The sequence below is a fragment of the Microcebus murinus genome, chromosome 19 (assembly GCF_040939455.1).
Source record: "Microcebus murinus isolate Inina chromosome 19, M.murinus_Inina_mat1.0, whole genome shotgun sequence".
In the NCBI taxonomy this organism is placed as follows: Eukaryota; Metazoa; Chordata; class Mammalia; order Primates; family Cheirogaleidae; genus Microcebus; species Microcebus murinus.
This window is the reverse complement of record NC_134122.1, coordinates 7,073,249-7,094,934: the sequence shown is the minus strand read 5'-3', so window position 1 is coordinate 7,094,934 and position 21,686 is coordinate 7,073,249. Positions and strand designations below refer to the sequence as shown.

The window sequence follows — 21,686 nt, the reverse complement described above, 5'->3', positions numbered from 1 at the left end:
GCCTTGCGAAGTACAACACACCCAGCCTGTAGCATGTCTTAATAGCTCTCTTCTTTTTTTTTTTTTTTTTTTTTTGAGACAGAGTCTCACTTTGTTGCCCAAGCTAGAGTGAGTGCCGTGGCTCAGCCTAGCTCACAGCAACCTCAAACTCCTGGGCTCAGGCGATCCTCCTGCCTCAGCCTCCCGAGTAGCTGGGACTACAGGCATGTGCCACCATGCCCAGCTAATTTTTTCTATATATATTAGTTGGCCAATTAATTTCTTTGTATTTATAGTAGAGATGGGGTCTCGCTCTTGCTCAGGCTGGTTTCGAACTCCTGACCCTGAGCAATCCGCCCGCCTTGGCCTCCCAGAGAGCTAGGACTACAGGAGTGAGCCACCGCGCCCGGCCAAATAGCTCTCTTCTATGTGAGAAATGGCACCAAGTGGAATGACTGAAGAAGCTTTTGGGCTTCCTTAGATCCTGGGTGTAATTTCATTAGCTTAATTTTTTTAAAGACATCAAGTCAGATAGTGACTTTTTTCAAAGGTTGCATTCAAAGCATTTCCGCATCCAAAGTGTTTCCACAGAAGGATGTGGTTATAAAACCATTTCTGTCATTAAGAACACAGCTGAATGCTATACTTCCTTAAAAGTATGTCCCATTCATTTGGGAATTAGATTTTTCCCACCCCACTGGAGAGACAGCTTGTGGTAGTGGAAAGCATACTCATTTAAAGAACAGGTTATATCTCTTTGAGATCCTGATTTCACTTATTTTGGATATACCACTCAGAAGTGGAATTGCTGGATCATATGGTAGTTATATTTTTAATTTTTTGAGGAACCTTTATACAGTTTTCCATCATGGCTGCACCATTTAACATTCCCACCAACAGTGTACAAGGGTTCTAACTTCTCCATACCTTGCCAATTTTTTTTCTTAACAATAGCCATCCTAGTAGGTGTGAGGCGATGCCTTATTGTGGTTTTGATTTGCATTTCTCTGGTGATCAGTGATATTGAGACTCTTTTCATATATCTGTTGGCCATTTGAATGTCTTCTTTGGAGAAATGTCTACTCAAGCCCTTTGCCCATTTTATAATTAGGTTTTTTTACTATTGAGTTGTAGGAGTTTCTTACATACAAGTGGGTACAAGTGCATTGTTAGATATATGGTTTGCAAATATTTCCCCCCATTTTGTAGGTTGCCTTTTCATTCTGATTATTTCCTTTACTGTGTAGAAGCTTTTTAGTTCGATGTAGTCTCACTTGTTTATTTTGCTTTTGTTATTTGTGCTTTTGGTATCATATTTAAAAAAATCATTGCTTTTCCCCCATGTTTTCTTCGAGGAGTTTTATAGTTTAACATCTATGTTTAAGTCTTTAATTCACAGGTATATAGCCAAAAGGATGAAGTCAGGATCTCAAGGAGATATCTACACCTCCATGTTCACTAAAGCATTATTAACAAGGGCCAAGATATGGATACAACCCACATGACTACCCACAGATGAATGAGTAAAGACAATGTGGTATATTCATATAATGGAACACTATTAAGCCTTATAAAAGGGGAAAATCTTGCTATTTGCAATGGCACAGATGAACTTGAAGGACATTATACTACATGAAATAAGCCAGTTACAGAAGGACAAATATTGCATGATTCCACTTATATGAGATATCTAAAATTGTCAAACTCACAGAAGCAGAGAGTAGAATGGTGGTTTCTGGGGGCTTGGGGGGGGAGTAAATGGGGAGTTGTTGTTCAATAGGTATAAAGTTTCAGTATGCAAGATGAGTAAGTTCTGGACATTTGCTGGACAACACAGTGCCTATAGTAACAATACTGCATTATACACTTAAAATGTGTCAAGAGGGTAAATATCACATTAAGTGTTTTTTGTTTGTTCATTTGATTGTTGGGTTTTTGTGTTTTTTAGAGACAAGATCTTGCTCTGTTGCCCAGGCTGGAGCGCAATGGCATGATCATAGCTCACTGCAGCTTCAAACTCCTGGGCTCCAGCAATTCTCCTGCCTCAGCCTCCCAGGTAGGTGGGACTGCAGGTGCATGCCGCCATGCCTAGCTAATTTTTCTTATTTTCTGTAAGGACAGGGTCTCACTATTGCCCAGGCTGGTCTCGAACTCCTGGCCTCAAGCGATCCTCCCACCTCGGCCTCCCTAGGATTATAGGCTTGAGCCACAGCACCCAGTCTTAAGTGTTCTTCTAACAATAAAAACAACCCTCCCCTCCCCTCAAAACCAAAGAGGCACAAAGACATCCAAACTCATCAAATTGTATATATTAAATATGTACAGCTTTTGTATATCAATTATACTTCAATAAAGCTAGTTAAAACCAAACAAAAAGAGCAGGCAGATTTGTTTTGGTGCCACCAGCTCTCTCATTAGCTGTGTGATCCTGGGCAAGTCACTCACTCTTTATGAGTAACCAGTTTTATCATTTCCAAAGTAAGAAACGGGTGTATACCATCCCCGAGTGCCTTTCACAATGGAAGACTATGACGTGGGGACTTGCTGAAAGGCAGGCCTTTCATGGGGTAGATCTCAGCAGAGCAGGAGTGGACCAGAGATCAGAGAGATGGGAAACTCTGTATTTGCAGCATTTATGATGCACCTACCAGTTGCAGGATGGCCACAGAGCCAGGAATGGGACTCCTGATGGGGACTCCTCATACCCCTGGGCAGCATGTCAGGAGGCAGGAGAGGGTAACAGAGGACCACAGGAATTTAAAGAGAGATGAGGTCAGCATGTTGTCTCATACCTGTAATTCTAGCACTCTGGTAGGCCAGGGTGGGAGGACTGCTTGAGCTCAGGAGTTTGAGACCAGCCTGAGCAAGAACAAGACCCTGTGTCTACTAAAAATAGAGAAATTAGTTGGGTGTGGTGGTGTGTGCCTGTAGTCCCAGCTACTCGGGAGGCTGAGGCAGGAGGATCACTTGAGTCCAGGAGTTTAAGGTTTCAGTGAGCTGTGATGATGCCACTACACTCTAGCTGGGGTGACAGAATGAGAATGAATGAATGAATAAACAAACAAACAAATAAATAGAGATGGCCCAGAGACGCTAAGCCCGAGGCTGGGCTGAGCAATTAGAGCTGAGCCTCCTCTCAGGCTGGATGGTAGCAACGCCTCTCTGACCTACTGGGGACCCACCTGTCCCAGGGACAGCCTCACTGTTGCCTAGGTGACTCTGGGAAATGTCTTCCATGTACGCCTCCCGCTGACACTGGCCTTTTCACCGGGCTCTGCTCTTAGTTCCCAATTTAGATTTGGTCCTGGACTTGGGATTATGACACCCCTGGGGACAGCACCCCCTATGCTGCGTGTGTGATGCCGAGGACTGTGCCCCACCTGAGTTTCAGACTCAGGGGATTCCCTGTCCTCCAACACATATGGCTCCCTGCGCTCACTTTACAACGATCCCCGGCAGGGCGGGGGCGGGGTGGGAATGCAGTGGAAAAAGAAAATGAAAACGGCAAGGGCTCAGAAGTGCAGAGAGGGTTTGAAGCAACACTGGTATTCTGGAAGGCACCTGAAGTAGCCAATATTTAATTCAAAAGCCGAACAGAAAAGGATTGACTAACATGCAGTATGATCCTGTAGCATCGGGTGTCTGGGCTCAGAAGGGAGGGGGGCTTCGTCAATCACACCCCACCCAGCACAGAAGCCATCACTCAGTTTGAGCTGGGCTGCTGGGTGAACTGTGGGTGAGGGGGAAGATAGCTCATTCGTCAGGTTTTCCCATCCAAACCCAAACTGAACAACAAAACTGCAAAAACACTTCCATACTTACTGGCATGGTTTTGTCTCCAAAGAAATAAATGGTCTTATAACCATCATTTTCCACGTGTCTCAGGCAATACCTCTTGTCCCATCCGTCAGGAAAGACATCAAAGCTGATCTGGCCTCCTGCCGGGTGGGGGGGGCACATAAAAGCTAAAGGTGAAGAAGAGGCTAATGACATGTCATTGAAAGAAATTTTTAATTTACTCTTTTGTCAGCAACTGGACTGCCAGGGCTGATTTTTAACAACGTGGTTTGCTATTATACTACATTACAAACAGGTTCTAGAAATTAATTCTACCTCATGTTTTTTTCCAACATTATTTCATCTGGGTCTAAAAATCAGACATTAGAATGCCAATTCAGGATGAAAAGTGTATTTGCATTTGAGTGCTCTGTCAAGCAAGTGGTTTAAATGAAGCATGCTTATGAAAAATCTGATAATGGCTTCATTCTGTCGCATTTGTCTTGAGCTTTAACACACCCTCAGTGGAAAATGCCTGGAAGCAGGCTACATCCAGCTTCTCTTGCAGGAAAAATAAAAACCACATTGAAGGTGATTTACAGGCAGCTTTCATGGGCAACAAAAACCCTCTGAAGCTTTGTCAGGAAGATGTCCATCTCACGGTTCAGGAATACTTAAAACTCCGCCCGTTCATCTGTTATACATGATTCCTTTGCAATTCTTCTTTTCCTACAACCTGTACCTTAATTTAAGCTAGCAAAACGAGACAGCTTTGAGCAATGACTCATCAGCATTGACAAGAGAAATCAGTTTGCAAAGAACTTGACAGGAATATTCTACCAAGAGACAAGTCAGAGAACATCTATGCTGCACGAAGAACTCTTCATGAGACACCAGAAACATTCATACACTGGCTGTCACAATAAATAAAAGCTTTGTTGGCCGGGCACAGTGGCTCACACCTGTAATCCTAGCACTCTGGGAGGCCGAGGCAGGCGGACTGCTCGAGGTCAGGAGTTCGAAACCACCCTGAGCAAGAGCGAGACCCCGTCTCCACTGTAAATAGAAAGACATTAATTGGCCAACTAATATATATAGAAAAAATTAGCCAGGCATGGTGGCGCATGCCTGTAGTCCCAGCTACTCAGGAGGCTGAGGCAGAAGGATTGCTTGAGCACAGGACTTTGAGGTTGCTGTGAGCTAGGCTGATGCCATGGCACTCACTCTAGCCTGGGCAACAAAGCAAGACTCTGTCTCCAAAAAAAGAGCTTTGTAACTTGAGCAAATCTCTTCTCCTTTCTGGGCCTCAGTTTCTTTTTTTTTTTTTTTTGAGAAAGTGTCTCACTCTGTCATCCCGGCTAGAGTGCATTGGTGTCATTGTAGCTCACTGCAGCAGCCTCAAACTCCCAAGCTCAAGTGATTCTACTGCCTTAGCCTCCAGAGTAGCTGGGACTACAGGCACACACCACCATGACCGGCTAATTTTTCTATTTTTAGTAGAGACGAGGTCTCGCTCTTGCGCAGGCTGGTCTCAAACTCCTGAGCTGAAGCGATCCTCCCATCTCAGACTCTCACAGTGCTAGGATTACAGGTGTGAGCCACAGCACATGGCTGGCCGTGGTTTCTTGACCTGTGAAAGCAACCAACTGACTCCTAAGGTTCCTTGCCATTGAAATATGATTCCAAAACATAATCAGTCTAGTTTATCTAAGAGGTTCACATTCCATCTCTCTCTTATGGAGTCCACTATGGTGTTTCTCTTCCGTCCAAAGGTGTGAGGATAAGTTCTTATTCTTCATTAATCAAAGTGCTTCTCTTTTGAGTAGAAGTGCAGGTAGGAAGAATCCTGCTAAGAATTTTAGAACAAAGCCAATAGTCTGGAAGCTACTTCCTGACAGGGCACGTCCTGCTATGGCTGATTATGCAGAAGAGAGAGTGGCTGCATTTCCTCTACTGATCAGACTATTTAACCCTCTGCCCACCTTAAAATGAGGCGCAGTCCAATCTCAACAGCTCATTGGCCTATAACAAACTCTTTGTAAATGGGTACCAAAGTCTGGAATACATTTAAATATACAATACCTATGGAAAACGTGAGGCCTTTTCCTGCAAACTCTTTCCGTAGATCCGCTACAAATTTTTGTCTTATATTTTCTTTCTGAGAAAGACAGAGATACTCATTGTGTATTGTATTGCAATTTAGAAAAGATGCTTCAACTACTGGCCACAAAGTAGCATGTCTTATCTTACTTTCATAAACCCAGTCATTCAGCAAGAATATTTCAGAAAGACTCACTTTATCGAGTTCGTAGAACTCAATGCGTTCTTCTTGGCTGCAGCTCCTTCCAATAGGGGACACGTTTAACATCCCATTTCGGAATTCAATGAAAGTACCCCTGGGGAGAAGAGGGCGACAGAGGGTGCCCAAAACACATCATTTATTTGGATGACATTATAGATAGATAAACAATCTCAAAGGTTGGGAAATTCTAAAAAGCAGAGCCTGATGTGATCAATGTTTCTCAGAACTGTGCTGTGCAACACAACAGCCATGAACTACATGACTATTGTGGCTACCATACTGCACAGCACAATCTAGAAATGCCACGAATCCACATTGAGATTAGATTTGAAAGACTTAAGATGAAAAAGGAATGTGGTCATCAGTAACGTTCCATATTGACTTTTTGTTAAAATGGTTATATTTTGGGCTGGACATGGTGGCTCATGCCTGTAATCCTAGCACTCTGGAAGGCCGAGGTGGGAGGATCATTTTAGCTCAGGAGTTTGAGACCAGGCTGAGCAAGAGCGAGACCCCATCTCTACTAAAAAAAAAAAATAGAAAGAAATTAGCTGGACAACTAAAAAATATATATATAAAAATTAGCTGGGTACGGTGGCACATGCCTGTAGTCCCAGCTACTCGGGAGGCTGAGGCAGGAGGATCGCTTGAGCCCAGGAGTTTGAGGTTGCTGAGAGCTAGGCTGATGCCACAGCACTCTAGCCTGGGCAACAGAGTAAGACTCTGTCTCAAAAAAAAAAAAAAAAAAAGGACAGTGCTGCTGTAGGGCAGAGAATTCTAACGTTAATATAAGAACTATGAAAATGACTTCTAACACTACAAGAGCAGTAAGTTCCCCAAGGAGTTTCAAAATATATGCGGGAGACACCTATTTTGCTAGTGAAGTTTTGAACAGACTGATTGTACCAAGCAAAGCTACACAGAGAAAGGTTCTGAGAATTGTCCAATGAGCCTCAGTAATAACTGAGGAAATTTAATTTAACCAGTGGCAGACTGCTCCTACAGGTTTGATTTGATCACAGAAGAGGAGAACAGCCTAATTTTAGTTACTTTGAATGAAAATGTTTAAAAGCTGTTTTTTCCCACGTTTCCAGTTTGAATCTCAAAATGGTTTCTTAAAGACTGAGATAACTTGTAAGCTACACAATCATTCTGGCAGATGAAATGTAAGCATTTTGTGATAACTTATGCAGTGTAAAGTATCTTCTAGCTCTAAGCATTGATGCCTGGGAACTCTACAAAAACATTTTCCCTGGTCTCTTTCTGCTATTTTAATCACTCAGCCTGATCTCCACTGTAAATACTGGGAGGCCACATGCCAAGTGCAGGGCTGAGGACCTGATTCAAGGCCAACGTGGCCTCTCACTAGGCTGCTTGGCTCTGGGCATAGCTCCAACCCTGTTTATTCACCGACAGAAGAAAGGCGAATGGCACTTGCTCTGGTTACCTCTGAAGGGCCTTGTGAAAATGAAATGTACCAGTTTATGTAAAGGCACTTTGTAAACCAGGAGGCAATAAATACTCATCAAGTAAGGTAAAAACAATAAAATCCCAATCAGCTGTATCCTTTCCCCTGCTGTGCTCAACTTGTAGGGAAGGAAGCAAATGATTTAACAAAATATGCACGCCTATAAAAAAAACTTTCAAAAATCCCATGTCCAGGTTGTCCTCGAGTTGGCAGAGACCCAGCCCTGTCCTACATGTGAGGTGACCATACCCAGGGTGACCCTAGGGTTACGGGTCAGAAACAGAGCTCATTCCCAAGGCATGGGGGGAAGCTAATGCATTAGAAAACTTCTCAAAAATAAAGATTAGGGTGGTTTATCAGTTCCTCCCTGAAGACTTGGGCTCTGAGGTCTGACTGCACCTGCCTGACCTGTGTGGGGCGTGTGGTTAGTACTGACGTAAATGTGGACAGCGCTGCTCAAGGCCGGTCTCAGTTCTGCCTTCCAGACTCGCTGGGTATCTTATACTATTCTGAAATTAGAGCTCTGCACGGCCCTCTCCCTCACTAGAGGATAAACTCTTTGAGGACAGGATTATGCCTTGTCTTTTTTTTTTTTTTCTCCTTTATTCTTGCCCCTGCTTTTTCTTTTTTTGAGATAGGGTCTCACCCTGTCACCTGGGTACAGTGCAGTGGTGCCATCATAGCTCAAGGCAACCTCACGCTCCTGGGCTCAAGTGATCCTCCTGCCTCAGCCTCCTGAGTAGCTGGGACTACAGGCATGCACACCCATGTCTAGTTAATTTTTCTGTTTTTTTTTTTTTTTTGGTAGAGAGGGGGGTCTCACTCAGGCTGGTCTCAAACTCCTGGCCCCAGCGATCCTCCCACCTCAGCTTCCAAAAGTGCTGGGATCGTAGGCTTGCGCCACCGCGCCCGGCCTCTTATCCTCCCTTAATGTTTACTCCAGAGACGGAATGGACCTGGGATGTATGTATATTTTAACTTTATACTGAGAGAATTTCTAACATACACGAAGGTAAACAGAACAGGATAAGGACCCCTCACGCGCCCATCACCCATCTGCAACAACAGCCAGCTCTGGGTCCAACCGGCCCACCCAGGCCTCTCCTGGGCACAGGGACGCTCCTGCGCTCTGACCGCAGGTGCTGAGCAGGAGGCGCTGGTTTTATGGGCACTGACAGTCCGAAGCAGCCTCTGAAGTGCCTCATGCCCTGAAATTCAACTGCCACTTAAAAGACGTTTCTCACCCTGGTGATTAGGGTGTTACATAAGTGTTGAAAACTGGGGGGGAAAATGAGAAGTATTTTAAAGAAATCAGCTGTAACCTCACAAAATCAAAATATAGCCACGGGGCCGGGCGCAGTGGCTCACGCCTGTAATCCTAGCTCTCTGGTGAGGGCGAGGCAGGCGGATTGCTCGAGGTCAGGAGTTCAAAACCAGCCTGAGCAAGAGCGAGACTCCCGTCTCTACTATAAACAAAAAGAAATTAATTGGCCAACTAATATATATAGAAAAAATTAGCCGGGCATGGTGGCGCATGCCTGTAGTCTCAGCTACTTGGGAGGCTGAGGCAGGAGGATTGCTTGAGCCCAGGAGTTTGAGGTTGCTGTGAGCTAGGCTGACTCCACGGCACTCACTCTAGCCTGGGCAACAGAGTGAGACTCTGTCTCAAAAAAAAAAAAAAAAAATACAGCCACGGTTAGCATTTGGGTCCATTTCCTGCCAATCTTTTTACTGTGGGCATTATGTACATTATTATTATTATTTAAATAGGAATTGAGATAGCAAAAGTACCCAGACGATGAGAGGAGCAGCCTGTGAAAAGCTGCAACACATGGGGACCCAGAGTAGCCAGGTCTTCAGATTTGCCAACAAAAGCCAGAAGTCCAGATGTTTTAAAATGTAAAATTGTACTTTCAAACGATGGCAATTAATTCGGATTTCATTTAACAATGCAGGCCAACCAGATTTGGCTTTGCGTGGATGTGGCCCGGGATCCCAGTTTGAGACTTCCAGGTCTGGGGTTTCTGGGCTTTTTTCACGTGCTGTTCCGGGCCGTCCCTCTCGCTGACAGCCTCGGAAGGCTGACAGTTTCCAGTGGCTGTATACTCTTCCGTCCTGGGGACATGCCACCATTTATGCGATCACTCTTATACCGCTGGCTTTACAGACTATTTTCAATTACTCTCTACCGAATGCTGGGCTTTAGACTTAACTTAGCTGGCCCTTGAAGGCTACCAAACCTTGCAGTGAACCAGTAGCCCCAGGGCAGTAGGTGAAAATGTGGATTTCCAAGCTTTGCTCTCAGGCTTTCTGAATCAGAATAGTCAGGGGACAGGCTAAAGATCAGTATTTTTTTTAAAGTTCTTTAGGTGACTCTCATGCAGCCTAGAGCACAGTGGCATGATCACAGCTCACTGCAACCTCGAACTCCTGGGCTCCAGTGATCCTCCCACCTCAGACTCCTGAGTATCGGGGAATATATGTACCACCATGCTCAGCAAAATCTTTTTTTGTAGAGATAGGGTCTTGCTATGTTGTCCACTGTGATCTCAAAATCCTGGCCTCAAGTGATCCTCCTGACCTGGCCTCCCAAAGTCCTGGGACTACAGGCATGAGTCACCATGCCTGGCCTAGGTGATTCTTATAATCAGTCAGATTTGGAGACTACCCACATGAACCTACCAAATGACATTACTCCATATTCCAGCAAAGCTTCTTGCTAAAAGCAAACTCACCTCTTCTTCGGGAGTTTAATTTTTGCAATGTAGCTGAGACAGTAGTTGATTAAATCTTGGATTAAGGCCTCACCCAGGTGACCTTGAATATTCTAGATAAAGAAAATACGGGAGTTATGTGATTCAGCAGGAGGCATTTTCAGCTTTACAGCAAGCCCAGATTGTTCGGAAGTCACTAGGCTGATGTAGCAGTGACGGTGACATGCCCCACTGTATTAATTCTTTCTCTTTTTTTCTCTGGTTGAAAACATTAGGCAAACCAGAAAGGCTTCAGTCAAAAGCATTTTCTGCTTCATTAATCAAGATTTTTGTATTCATTATTTTTGAAACGCTTTCTGGAAGGCCCAAAGATTTTATTGCTGCTGCTTTTATTCAATTAAAATATCTACGGGCACTGACAGAAAATATATTTGTTCCACTTCAGCTTTCTCTCATGTGTGAACAGAATGATCTTACTAAGAGCTAAATACTACCTTTTAAAAATGCTTATAGTGAGGCAGCCTGTCCTAGTTTGTGTTATAATAGAAACATTAGATTTAAATATCCTTAAAAATTATGAAAATTTAGTTATTGATTTGGAATATGTAATGGTGACATAGTTCAAAGTTCAAACCTGAAGAACCTACCTGTTTACACATGAGTTTCCCATTCTTGTATGCTACCAAGCCATTTTCTGGAAACACGTAATCATATTTTTCAACCACTACAATTAAAACAAAAGAAGACTCAGAATGCAATGAATCAAAACCTAACACTTTTTTTTTTTTTTTTTTGCAGAGACAGGGTTCTTGCTATGTTACTCAGACTGGTCTCCAGCTCCTGGCCTCAAGCAATGCTCCCACATGGGCTTCCCAAAGTGCTGGGATTACAAGCATGAGGCACTGTGCCGGCCCTCTGTTTCTACTTCTTGATTAATACCACCAATAAAACTGCTAAACTTCGGTAAGGACTGTGAAAGACTATCTCATCTTAACGGACAGGGAGAGGAGAAAAATCTCATATTTTTTTTTTTTAAAAGGCTCTTTTGGTTACAAATGTAAATGCTGACGATGGGGTTAGACATGATACTCAGTGATGGGTTATTTCGTGTCCCTGGCTTCAGCCTGCCAGTCTGTAAAGGAAGACGCAGCCTGTGACGGATTCCCAAACCCCACCGTGAACCAGCAGCAACAGCAGGGCAGTGACTGCAAATCTAGATTTCCAAGCTCTGCTCTTAGGATTGCTGAATCAGAATCACCAGGGACGGGCTAAAAACCAGGTTTGTTTTCTTTAAAAAAAAGTTCTACAGGTGATTCATATAACCAATCACTCAAATTTGGAGACTACCCACATAAACCTTAATGAAGGGATCCTCAAACTTTAGGCAATTGTTAAAATGCAGATACCCCTATGTGCTGGGTAAGGCCCCATCTGTTTTTAATAAGCCCCCCCCACCCCAACCCCCCGGGATGATTCTGACACAGGTGGGCCTTCAGCTTTCTTTTAGCCTGTGAATGTTTTGATACTGTTGTTGCATATTCTCTGGAACGTACAGACTATGCTACTCTGACAAAAACCTTCTCTGTGTATGTGGTTAAATATATGACTAGAGGCGGAAAGGCCAATCATGGCCAGGTAATAGGATTTCTGGGGCTTAATGTGCCCCATTATGTTGTTTATAGTGTTTCTAAGAGGAACACTTACAAGGAAAATTAAATGTAAGTGGAACAGAGAATTTCAAAAGGATTACATAAATTACTCTTTCAGTAATCGTGATCCAATAAATACAGTCTACACAGATTTGTACTGTAAGATATTACATCTAGAACAGTAGTTCTCAAATGGGGTGATTTTATTCCCAGAGGACACGTGGCAATGTCTGGAGACATTTCTGGTTGTCACCACTGTGTGTGTGTGAGTACACTGCTGGCACCTAGTGGATAAAGGTAAAGGATGGTGCTAAATGCCCTACAATGCCCAGGACAGCCCCATAACAGAATTATCTGGTCCAAAATGTCAGTGGCAGAGAGGCTGAGAAATCTTGTTCTAGAGGAGCTGGTTCCAAGATGTGAAGACTCTTGGGGCAACGGGGGTTGAAAGATCAATTCATTCATCTCCCCACCTACTTTTTCTTATAGGCCGGGCAGCCCAGAGGCCCTGGGCCTATGGAGATGAATAACCCTTGTCCTGGTCTTCAAGACAAACATATAACCAGACACTTTTCAACAATTAGAGAGTGCCACATCAGTAGGGTCGTGTACTAGAATCTCCTGGGGGTGCTTGCTAAATTTCGATTCCCAGGTCCCGTAGACCTATCAAATCAGAACCTCCAGTAGGGTCAGTAAGACATCCCAGCTTCCCAGGGTCCTGTGCTGGAGACTGGTTCAGTATGGGGGAGGTGCCTGGGTGAGTCATGATTAGGGAACGCTGGGAAACGCCATGTGAAGGCAACAGGAAGAAGGACTTAGACCCAGAGGGCACCTCCCCTCCTGGTGAGAAGGACATCAGCACGTGCAGCCTGAGCTGAGGCTTGAAGGGCAGTGAATGGGGACAAGAAGTGTTCCAGGCAGAGAGATTACCATAAGTAAAGACATGGACACTCCCCTTTCTGGGTAAATCTACCCACACATCTGAGTACCAAGTGCTCTATCAGCAACTCCAGAAATTTACAGGATTAAAAGCAGAGGAATGAATTGGGAACGAACATATGTGGGATTAAAAAAAAAAAAAAAAAAGGCAGAGGAAAAATAAAGGCAGAGAAAATGTTTCCCCAAAGACAAAAACAGAAAGAATGGAAGTTTCAGGGCTGCCTATGCTACCTGGCTACAGGCCCCAATATTCTCGTAAGAAGTTAATCTTTTACCAAAATGTAATTAGCAACATATCATTTACCGTCATTTCCCAGCTGCTCCTGTACTTTCTCAAAGTCTGACCCGCCTACCACTCCGATTTTGATCTTCTGCCTCAAGTTTTGTAGAAAGCCATCCATTTCCTTGGTAATTTTCTACATTTCAAGAAGGAAAATACAACAGTCATGAGCCACAAAATAATCAGGAGACTAAAACTTCAAGAGTAATGCCAGCCTTATTTTTCTACACACCAATTCAGTTACTAGGTCTGTAGATAAGTTCAAATTTTCAGTCGTAATTTTTGGCCATCAACTTTCTGCTAGAATAAACTTCTTAAATGTCACTTATTTTTACCAATTTTAAATATTCAAGTAATATATTAACAGCCTTGTGTGTTGTTCTGACTATTTTTCTACGAAGTTCTGTCTATATGCACAATACTAACAGGTCTTATTTTTGAAACGTAAATGGGATCATTCTATGTCCTGTGCAGTAACTTGCTTTTTCAGCACTATATGTGGTGATCTTTTCATGCCAACACAAAAATCTAGCTCATTTCTTTTAAATGCTACACTGTATTCCATTTGTGGATTTAACTTGTTGACTATGAAACAAAATAACAAGATTAATGAGGAAATTCAGAACTGATTATAATTATATAAAAAATGCATAAGACTAGCCTGAGCAACATAGCCAGACCCATCTCTACAGATAATTTAAAAATTAGCTATATGTGGTGGCACCTGCCTGTAGTCCCAGCTACGCAGGAGGCTGAGCCAGGAGGATTGCTTGAGCCCAGGAGTTTGAGGTTGCAGTGAGCTATGACTCTGCCACTGTATTCTAGCCCGGGCAACAGATTGAGACCCTGTCTCAAAAAAAAAAAAAAAAAAGAAAAGAAAAAGAAAAAAGCATAAGAGTAAGATGACTAGATTTTTTTAGTCTCTCCTGAAAGAAAAGCTCCTATCTATAAGCAGTTGTCTTAATGTTATAATTTTAGGCTAGTTAAATCCCAAACTGTGTGATAATTTTTAAAAAGTTATAAACTAAGATGCAAAGATATCTCTATATTAAGACAAATCGCAATGAATTTTTAAGTCTTAATTCAGTATTTCGAGCAGTCTTTTTTTTTCTTGGAGTCAGAGTCTGGCTCTGTTGCCCTGGGTAGAGAGTGGTATCATGATAGCTCACTGCAACCTCAAACTCCTGGGCTCAAGCAAGCCTCCTGCCTTAGCCTTTCAAGTAGCTGGGACTACAGGCATGTGCCACCATGCCCAGCCAATTGAGCAATCTTTTTTTTTTTTTAAAAAAAAAACTCCATTCACCATCATTCCCAAGAGCAATCTTTTTTTTTTTTTGAGACAGAGTCTCGCTTTGTTGCCCAGGCTAGAGTGAGTGCCGTGGTGTCAGCCTAGCTCACAGCAACCTCAAACTCCTGGGCTCGAGTGATCCTTCTGCCTCAGCCTCCCGGGTAGCTGGGACTACAGGCATGCGCCACCATGCCCGGCTAATTTTTTTTTTTTATATATATATCAGCTGGCCAATTAATTTCTTTCTATTTATAGTAGAGACGGGGTCTCGCTCTTGCTCAGGCTGGTTTTGAACTCCTGACCTTGAGCAATCCGCCCGCCTCGGCCTCCCAAGAGCTAGGATTACAGGCGTGAGCCACAGCGCCCGGCCCCAAGAGCAATCTTAATTGTCCTTTTTTATTGAATATCTTTACCAAAAAAGTTATTAGAAATTTAAAAAACCCACTTGATTCAATCTCAGTATATAAACCTCAGCATATAAACATCTGGGGTTCAATCTTTTTTCTTTAAAAGAATTTTTTTTTTTTTTTCTTTTTTTCTTTTCAAGGGGAGAGAGATGTGAAAAAGAATTTTTTAAGAGTAATATATGCATATGATTACAATAAAATTGTACAGAAGAGCAACATTTTCTATCTTTTATAATCCTCGACCTATTAGACAAAATCTAGAATTGCGCTAATGGCCTCTAAGAGTCAGTGAGAACTGTGAAAAGCGGTCCCAGAGTCCCCAAATGGTTTGTTCAGACTTAACATCAGAATGGGAGGAAGTGAGGAAGACACGTTTGATGACAAATAAAAATGCAATACTAAAAACAAGAGCAGCGATACACCCTTAGGCTTGAAACACAAGCCTAAGGGTACACTTTATTTTTTCATTATTAAAAGATTTTTTTTTCTTGCTATCTTGCCCAGTCTGTATCAGAATCCCTGTGTTCCCTGAGTTCAAGTGAGCCTCCTGCCTCAGCCTCCCAAGTAGCTATGACTACAGATGTGTGCCTCCTTGCCCAGCTAACTAACAATTTATTATATCTTAACCCTTGTACATGTTGGTGAGCTAAATGGTATTGTGGTCAGACATCATGACATGTTCTTCAATATGAATGGGTTGCAGAAGGCAAATTTTTGCTTCTATGTGGAAGCAAATATTATTTGACAGGAAATAAGACCCAGATGCTGCAACCACAAAAGAATATCTGAACTACAGCCCACTACAGTGGAAATCTTTACAGCAAAACAACTGCATACCAAAATTGTTTTGATGTTCCCAAATAACTGTTGTGCTGATAATTACCAAGAATCCTTTATAAATCACTCCAGACAAAATAAATCCCAGAGAAAGATCCAAAAGCTTGAAATTAAGGTGGAAAAAGTTAAAAATACACCTTCTGGAAAAAAAAAGCCAATTATAAATGACATTTTTGGGGGACCATTAAGGAAATTTTAGTATGGACTAAAGGAGGAGTCAGCAAACTAGGGGCTAGGGGCCATAATCAGGGCTGCTGCCTGTTTCTGTAAAGTATTATTGGGACACAGCCACGTCCATTCGTGTATATGGTGCCCATGGACGCTTTAATTCTATGACAACAGAGTTGAGTTGTTGTGACTAAGACTCCATGACCTGCGAAGCCTCAAATATTTACTATCTGGCCTTTTACAGAAAGAAGTCTGCTGACCCCTGGGCTATGGATGGTATGAAAAATTAGGGAACTCGTGATAATTCTTTTAGGTGTAATGATACTGTGGTTACAAAGGAGGATGTCTTTGCTCTTAAGAGAGGCAGTTTAAAATTTACAGAAGTGAAGTACTGTGATGACTGCAGCATAGGAAGTTGTTCGCTAAAAGAAAAAAATGTCAGCATCAAGTTAGTATGTCAACATGTCAACCATTTTTGAATCTAAGTGGAGGGGACGTGGTGTTCTGTGTTTGGAATTTTTCATGATACAAAGTTGGAAAACAATTCACCTACATTTGTGCCCCTCTCTTTTTATAGGCTTTTATTCTAAGTCCCAACTGTTTTTAGGTAGAATGGCATTTTTAGGAAAGGACTCAGCACAATAAACTTCTACTAAAACAGTGAAATGTCTTTGTGATGGAAAGAATTAAGAAAAAGCAAAATGCACAAATCTCTGGAATCCAATCTAATCAGATTTTATTTGTTTAGGTCATATCACTTCAGCAACTGCAAGAAAAGATAACCCATTCTGCTTCCAGACTGTATTGTGCTTATCAGTGTTTTAGATATTGAGGAAGGTAAAGGCAGTATAATGAATAGATCTGTTGCTAAAATATTTTTCATTTTTCACCTAGAGTACCCAGCATACAGAAACAATTCCTTTTTTTTTTTTTTTTGAGACAGAGTCTCGCTTTGTTGCCCAGGCAAGAGTGAGTGCCGTGGTGTTAGCCTAGCTCACAGCAACCTCAAACTCCTGGGGTCAAGCGGTCCTGCTGCCTCAGCCTCCTGAGTAGCTTGGACTACAGGCATGTGCCACCATGCCCGGCTAATTTTTTCTATATATATTAGTTGGCCAATTAATTTCTTTCTATTTTTAGTAGAGACGGGGTCTCGCCCTTGCTCAGGCTGGTTTCGAACTCCTGACCTCAAGTGATCCTCCTGCCTCAGCCTCCCAGAGTGCTAGGATTACAAACAATTCCTTTTAAATTATAAATTTTGAGTGTTAAAATTACTTACATTCACTGCAAAAAAATCCTGTTTCAAATGCTTCAGAGGAATACTTTCTGGGTTGCCTGGTTTCTTTGCTATTTTATTGTTTACGCTTATACATTCTGCTTGGTTCTGAGAATCAGAAGCACTTTCCTGAATAGCATAACCAGCAACTAGAATACCTTCCACCCTAGCTCACAAACTTGACAAATAACAATTCCCTGAGGCCCAGGGACTTGTACCAGGTCTGCTATGTGAAACTGAGGAGGTCAGGGCTTCCCTGTATCTGAGTTTCCTTATATCTAAAATGGTAATAAAAATTATCGTACCTGGGATGAAAGATGAGGGAAGGTTGAGAGGGTCTAATGATATCATGTAAAAAGGCTTCACAATGTAAACAGTAGACCACTACAGCCCATGGGCCAAATTGAACTGTTTGTTTTTTGAATAAATAAAGTTTTATTGGAACACAGCCACTCTGTGTTTACATATGGTCTATGGCTACTTTTGCAGTAAAGTTGAGTATTATAGTTACTGTATACCATATGGACTGGTGTATAGTCCAAACAAAAGTATTTACTATATGACCCTGTACAAAAAATGAATTATTGATCCCCCTATAGACCACAATGGGCTTTTAACAACCCACAAGTGTGTGTTGACTGATCAATCTCAAAGTCAGAAAGGGCCTTTGGAGAACTTGGAGTTGACTGTCATCACTGGACAGATCAAAACTGTGGCTGAGAAGGGTAAAAAGGTATGTCCAAGGTCACAAAGATTTGACATGGTCTTCTGGAACACAGCACTACCACCCAGCCAAAATTAAGGGAGGTGGGATGGAAGTTGAAGACAGTGAGGCCATTTGGGCCCAGTCTCAAGTTCGAATGGCTGGCGTTCAGTGACCACTTTGTGAAAGGGAGACAGAGAGAGCCTCATAACTGAAACTTATCTGTGCCAGTAGCAGCAAAATCTGGGAGTGGGAAGCCAGTTTCCAAGAGCCCAAGGAGCCTCTAAGCAGGTATCCTGTAATGGTGTAGAACTCCTCCATCACCCCAGTCCACTGCAGGGGCTGAAAGGGGAGCGATGGAGGTGGCTAATATTTATTGAGGCTTAGTGTGTGCACGATACTTTCATGAACTTACATATTTTCATCTCATCTTCACAAACACCATAGGGAACAGGTAATATGCCTATTTAAAGCTGTAAATGTTTAGGCTCACAGAGGTTAACTGCCTTGTTCAAGGTCACACAGCTGCCAAGAGGTGAAGCTGAGACTCCGCCAGGTCTGTTTGACCCGGAAACCTATGTTTTTAATATCATGCTTCACGGCACAGCCCCTTGGTGACAGGCCCGAAGGAGGGCGCATAGCTGGTAAGGAGACCTTAGCTGGGGTTCAAATCCTGGTCCATCATTCCCGATGGCTTGCGGGGAGAGTCCAGAACTGCATTTTACAACCCGCTAAAAGTCTCCTGCTCTGAAGTTTTTCAGCCCCGCCTCCTCTCTCCGAGCACCCTGAGGTCTTGAAGGGCTGGTTAGGGCTCCCGTCTCATTCCTCCGGGGCACCGCAGAGTAGGGTTCAGCCCCCTCCGGAGGAGGCAGGCGGTTCTCAGCCGCCTCTTGGAGCCCACCCCGGCGGTTGTTAGCCCCTTCTGGGAGCGGCAGGGGCTCTGCACCCGCTGCCACCAGCCCGCCGGGATCCACCTACCTGCCGCGGGGCTGTCAGGGTCCCATCCACGTCGAAGAGGCAGAGCGTTGGGCCGGACGCCGCCATGACCCTACTTTCTACCCGTACCTGTCAGGACTCGTTGGCACCAGGAAACTCGACCCGGAACTTCCGGGGTCGGCCCCTACACCGCAGGGCATGTCGGGAGGAGGAGAATCCACTCCCACAATGCCTGGGACCAGCGCCAGCCACAGTCGCCAGATCACAACTCCCAGAATGCAACGCGTATTACGCGCTCCGCGTACACCCGAGCGTGCGCTCCTGGAGGTTCCGGGGCAGGTGGGATTTACTTCCGGCGGCGGATGGCGGAGCCATGGTAAGAAAGTAGGTGGTGGAACTGGAGGTCGGGATCGGGTTTGGGGCTGGAGTAGGCAGGCGGGACGCATGGGTTTCTGACTTGGAGAATCCGCGGGAGGAAGCTCCAGTGTGGGTTAAAATTTGCCATTGCCCGGCTTTCTCCGCCCTCCTCGGGGCACGCGGGCCAGCTGTAGTCGCTAAAACTCTCTGTGCGCTCGCCGTGCATCAGGTACTGAGTTGAGGGCTTTAAAACCATCGTCTCGTTCAGTATCTTCTGAGTCCCCGTTTTGAAAGGTGAGGAAACGGAGGCTCAGAGAGATGGGGTAAGTTGCCCAAGGGTACACAGCTAGTGACTTTTGGAGCCAGGGTTGGAAGCCATGTCTAGTTCCAAAGCCTTTCAGAGCTTTTCCCACTGCGCTGCTCACCTAATAAAATCCCTGTGCTGCGAGTTGGGGCCTCCCTGACTAACTCGTCTTCCTCTCCTGTTCCTCCTTCCCCAAACTAGGCTAAGAGAAAACAGCAGTTCCCTCCAGCACCCCAAATCACGCATAAACCAGGCAGAAAACTAGAAAGTTGTTGTGATAAACACTTTAAGGATTTGTTGCTCGAATTCCCCGCTAGGACATTGATTATTTTGTTTTTTGCTTGGGGCAATGTTCACACAGCCCTGTGGATCCAGTGTCCAGCCCAGAGTTGGTCCTGCCTAGGTATTTGTTAAGAAAAGACTGCATTTCTTTTCTTATAGTTAGTTGGAACTGCCTAGAGGAAGGAGGACCAGTCTGAAAGTCAGACTCTGCTACACTCACTGACTGTGTGTCCTTGGGTAAACTTCTTACCCTTTCTGGGCTTAGTTTCCTTAGTGGTAAAGTGGAAATGATACCTGTCTCACATAGCTTTTGTATGCTCACGTGAGATAAAGCGTCTGGCTTTACCTTTCCTTCCTCTGGCTGTAATGGTGATCTCGAAGGATTGGAAGAACCCTCTCTGTGCAATGCTTTGTAGCTGTTCATTGTGTGATTGGCATGGTTGAGTTCCATGAGAGAAATGGTCTCCTGTTTTCCTTCCAGGCTGCCCTCCTCCACGGTGTGCTGAGGTTGCGGGGGCAAGGGCCAGCTGCATGGGGGAGGCCTCTTCATGGGCTGTGGTGCTGCAGTGGGCAGGAGCATCACAGGAGGTGGATGGGGGGCAGGTCACCCACCTCGAAGGAGAAACCACCAGGTACAGAGACTGAGAAATTCCAAATGGTCTACCGTTTTGATTTCATAAGGTCCTGTGCATATGTGTCTCGGCTGAAGGTGGCACAGACTGCCCTGACAGTGGTGGCCTTGCCGCCAGGCTTCTACTGGTACTCCCATGGTATGTTGACTTTCCACTCCCTGTGCCTCCTGAGTGGGATAGCTGGCTTTGCCCTAGCCATGCTGTGTTGGATGAGCCATTTCTTCCGGAGACTGGTGGGCATCCTGTATGTGAACGAGTCTGGCACTATGCTACGGGTGGCTCACCTGACCTTCTGGGGCTGGCGGCAGGATACATACTGTCCCGTGGCAGATGTGATACCTCTGACGGAAACCGGGGACCGGCCCCAGGAACTGTTCGTGCGTGTCAAGCAGTACAGTGGGAAGAAGACCTTCTACCTCACCCTGCGCTACGGACGGATCCTGGACAAAGAACGTTTCACACAGGTGTTTGGGATGCTGGACAGGTGCAGGTGAACAACTGGCAGCCAGGCCTCTGGGTGGATTTGGGCTACTGGAACTCTTACAGGAAGGCCAAGGGTGTGAGCAAGGTTGAGGAAGGGGATTGAGTTCCTGGAGAGTTTGCCCCCTAGGAACTTGTCTTTAGGCATGAAGCAATTCATGAGGCAGAAGCTGGTAACCAGGTTTAGGGAAAAGACTCTTCATGCAAATTCTTAACTGCACTTGTGTATGACAGTCAGATAATGCCAGAAGTTTCTGTTAAGAGCGAGTTCTTGGAGGAAGTTGTGATGAAGTCACCCAGACTGCTGCTGAGAAATCGGAAGACAGAACTGTGGGAGGAGTTGATGGGATTTGGAGTCAGAGGCTTGGGTTCTGTCAGTAATCAGCTTCCTGTCCTGGGGCAGGTTATTGAGTCTCACTGAACCTTGGTTTTCACATCTGTAAAATGGGAAGTCCTGCCTGTCTCATGGGATTGGTGTGAGAATAAACAATAAATGTCAAGTGTTTTGCAAGCTCAGCAGCCCAGAGCAAATATGAAGCGTTTGGTCAGAGGCTATGGTATGGTAAAAGGTTTCCAGGCAGTCCATGGCGATTTCCAGAGCCCTGCGCTGTGCCCCCTCCTATACCCAGCAGCAGAAGGGACAGAGATGAAGCTGAGAGTGGGGGGCCATTTTATCCCACCAGGATGTTAACTGCACGCGGACCTGGACAGGAATGTCATCCAAGTGAGCACAACACCCAGCTGAGATTTTGTTCACCACCCAGAGGTCTAGGGGCTCTCAGTTTGGAAGGCTTTGCAGAGTAGTAAAGCCAGATCAGGAGACTGAGGCCTGAAGATCTCTTGAGCTCAGCCGTTCCAGCCTGGGTGGCAGAGTGAGACTTTGTCTTTAAAAATAAATAATTAAAGCCAGA

The 21,686-nt window shown here is 44.4% G+C and overlaps 2 protein-coding genes across 2 annotated transcripts in view; one reads left to right on the top strand and one right to left on the bottom strand.

Moving 5' to 3' along the window:
• PMM2 (phosphomannomutase 2) overlaps positions 1–18,922 on the bottom strand; it is a 27,925-nt gene extending 9,003 nt beyond the window's left edge. The window contains exons 1-7 of the mRNA XM_012785320.3: positions 18,763–18,922; positions 13,133–13,244; positions 10,888–10,964; positions 10,262–10,353; positions 6,053–6,152; positions 5,839–5,914; positions 3,802–3,917 (exon numbers count right to left, since the gene is read on the bottom strand). Coding sequence (XP_012640774.1) covers positions 3,802–3,917; positions 5,839–5,914; positions 6,053–6,152; positions 10,262–10,353; positions 10,888–10,964; positions 13,133–13,244; positions 18,763–18,828 — 639 coding nt within the window. The 5' untranslated portion in view covers positions 18,829–18,922. The remainder of the gene's footprint in view (positions 1–3,801; positions 3,918–5,838; positions 5,915–6,052; positions 6,153–10,261; positions 10,354–10,887; positions 10,965–13,132; positions 13,245–18,762) is intronic.
• TMEM186 (transmembrane protein 186) lies at positions 18,867–21,686 on the top strand. The gene is made up of 3 exons (XM_075995093.1): positions 18,867–19,096; positions 20,145–20,785; positions 21,459–21,686. The coding sequence occupies exons 1-3, from the start codon at positions 19,094–19,096 to the stop codon at positions 21,577–21,579; spliced, it is 765 nt and encodes a 254-aa protein (XP_075851208.1). The 5' UTR covers positions 18,867–19,093; the 3' UTR covers positions 21,580–21,686.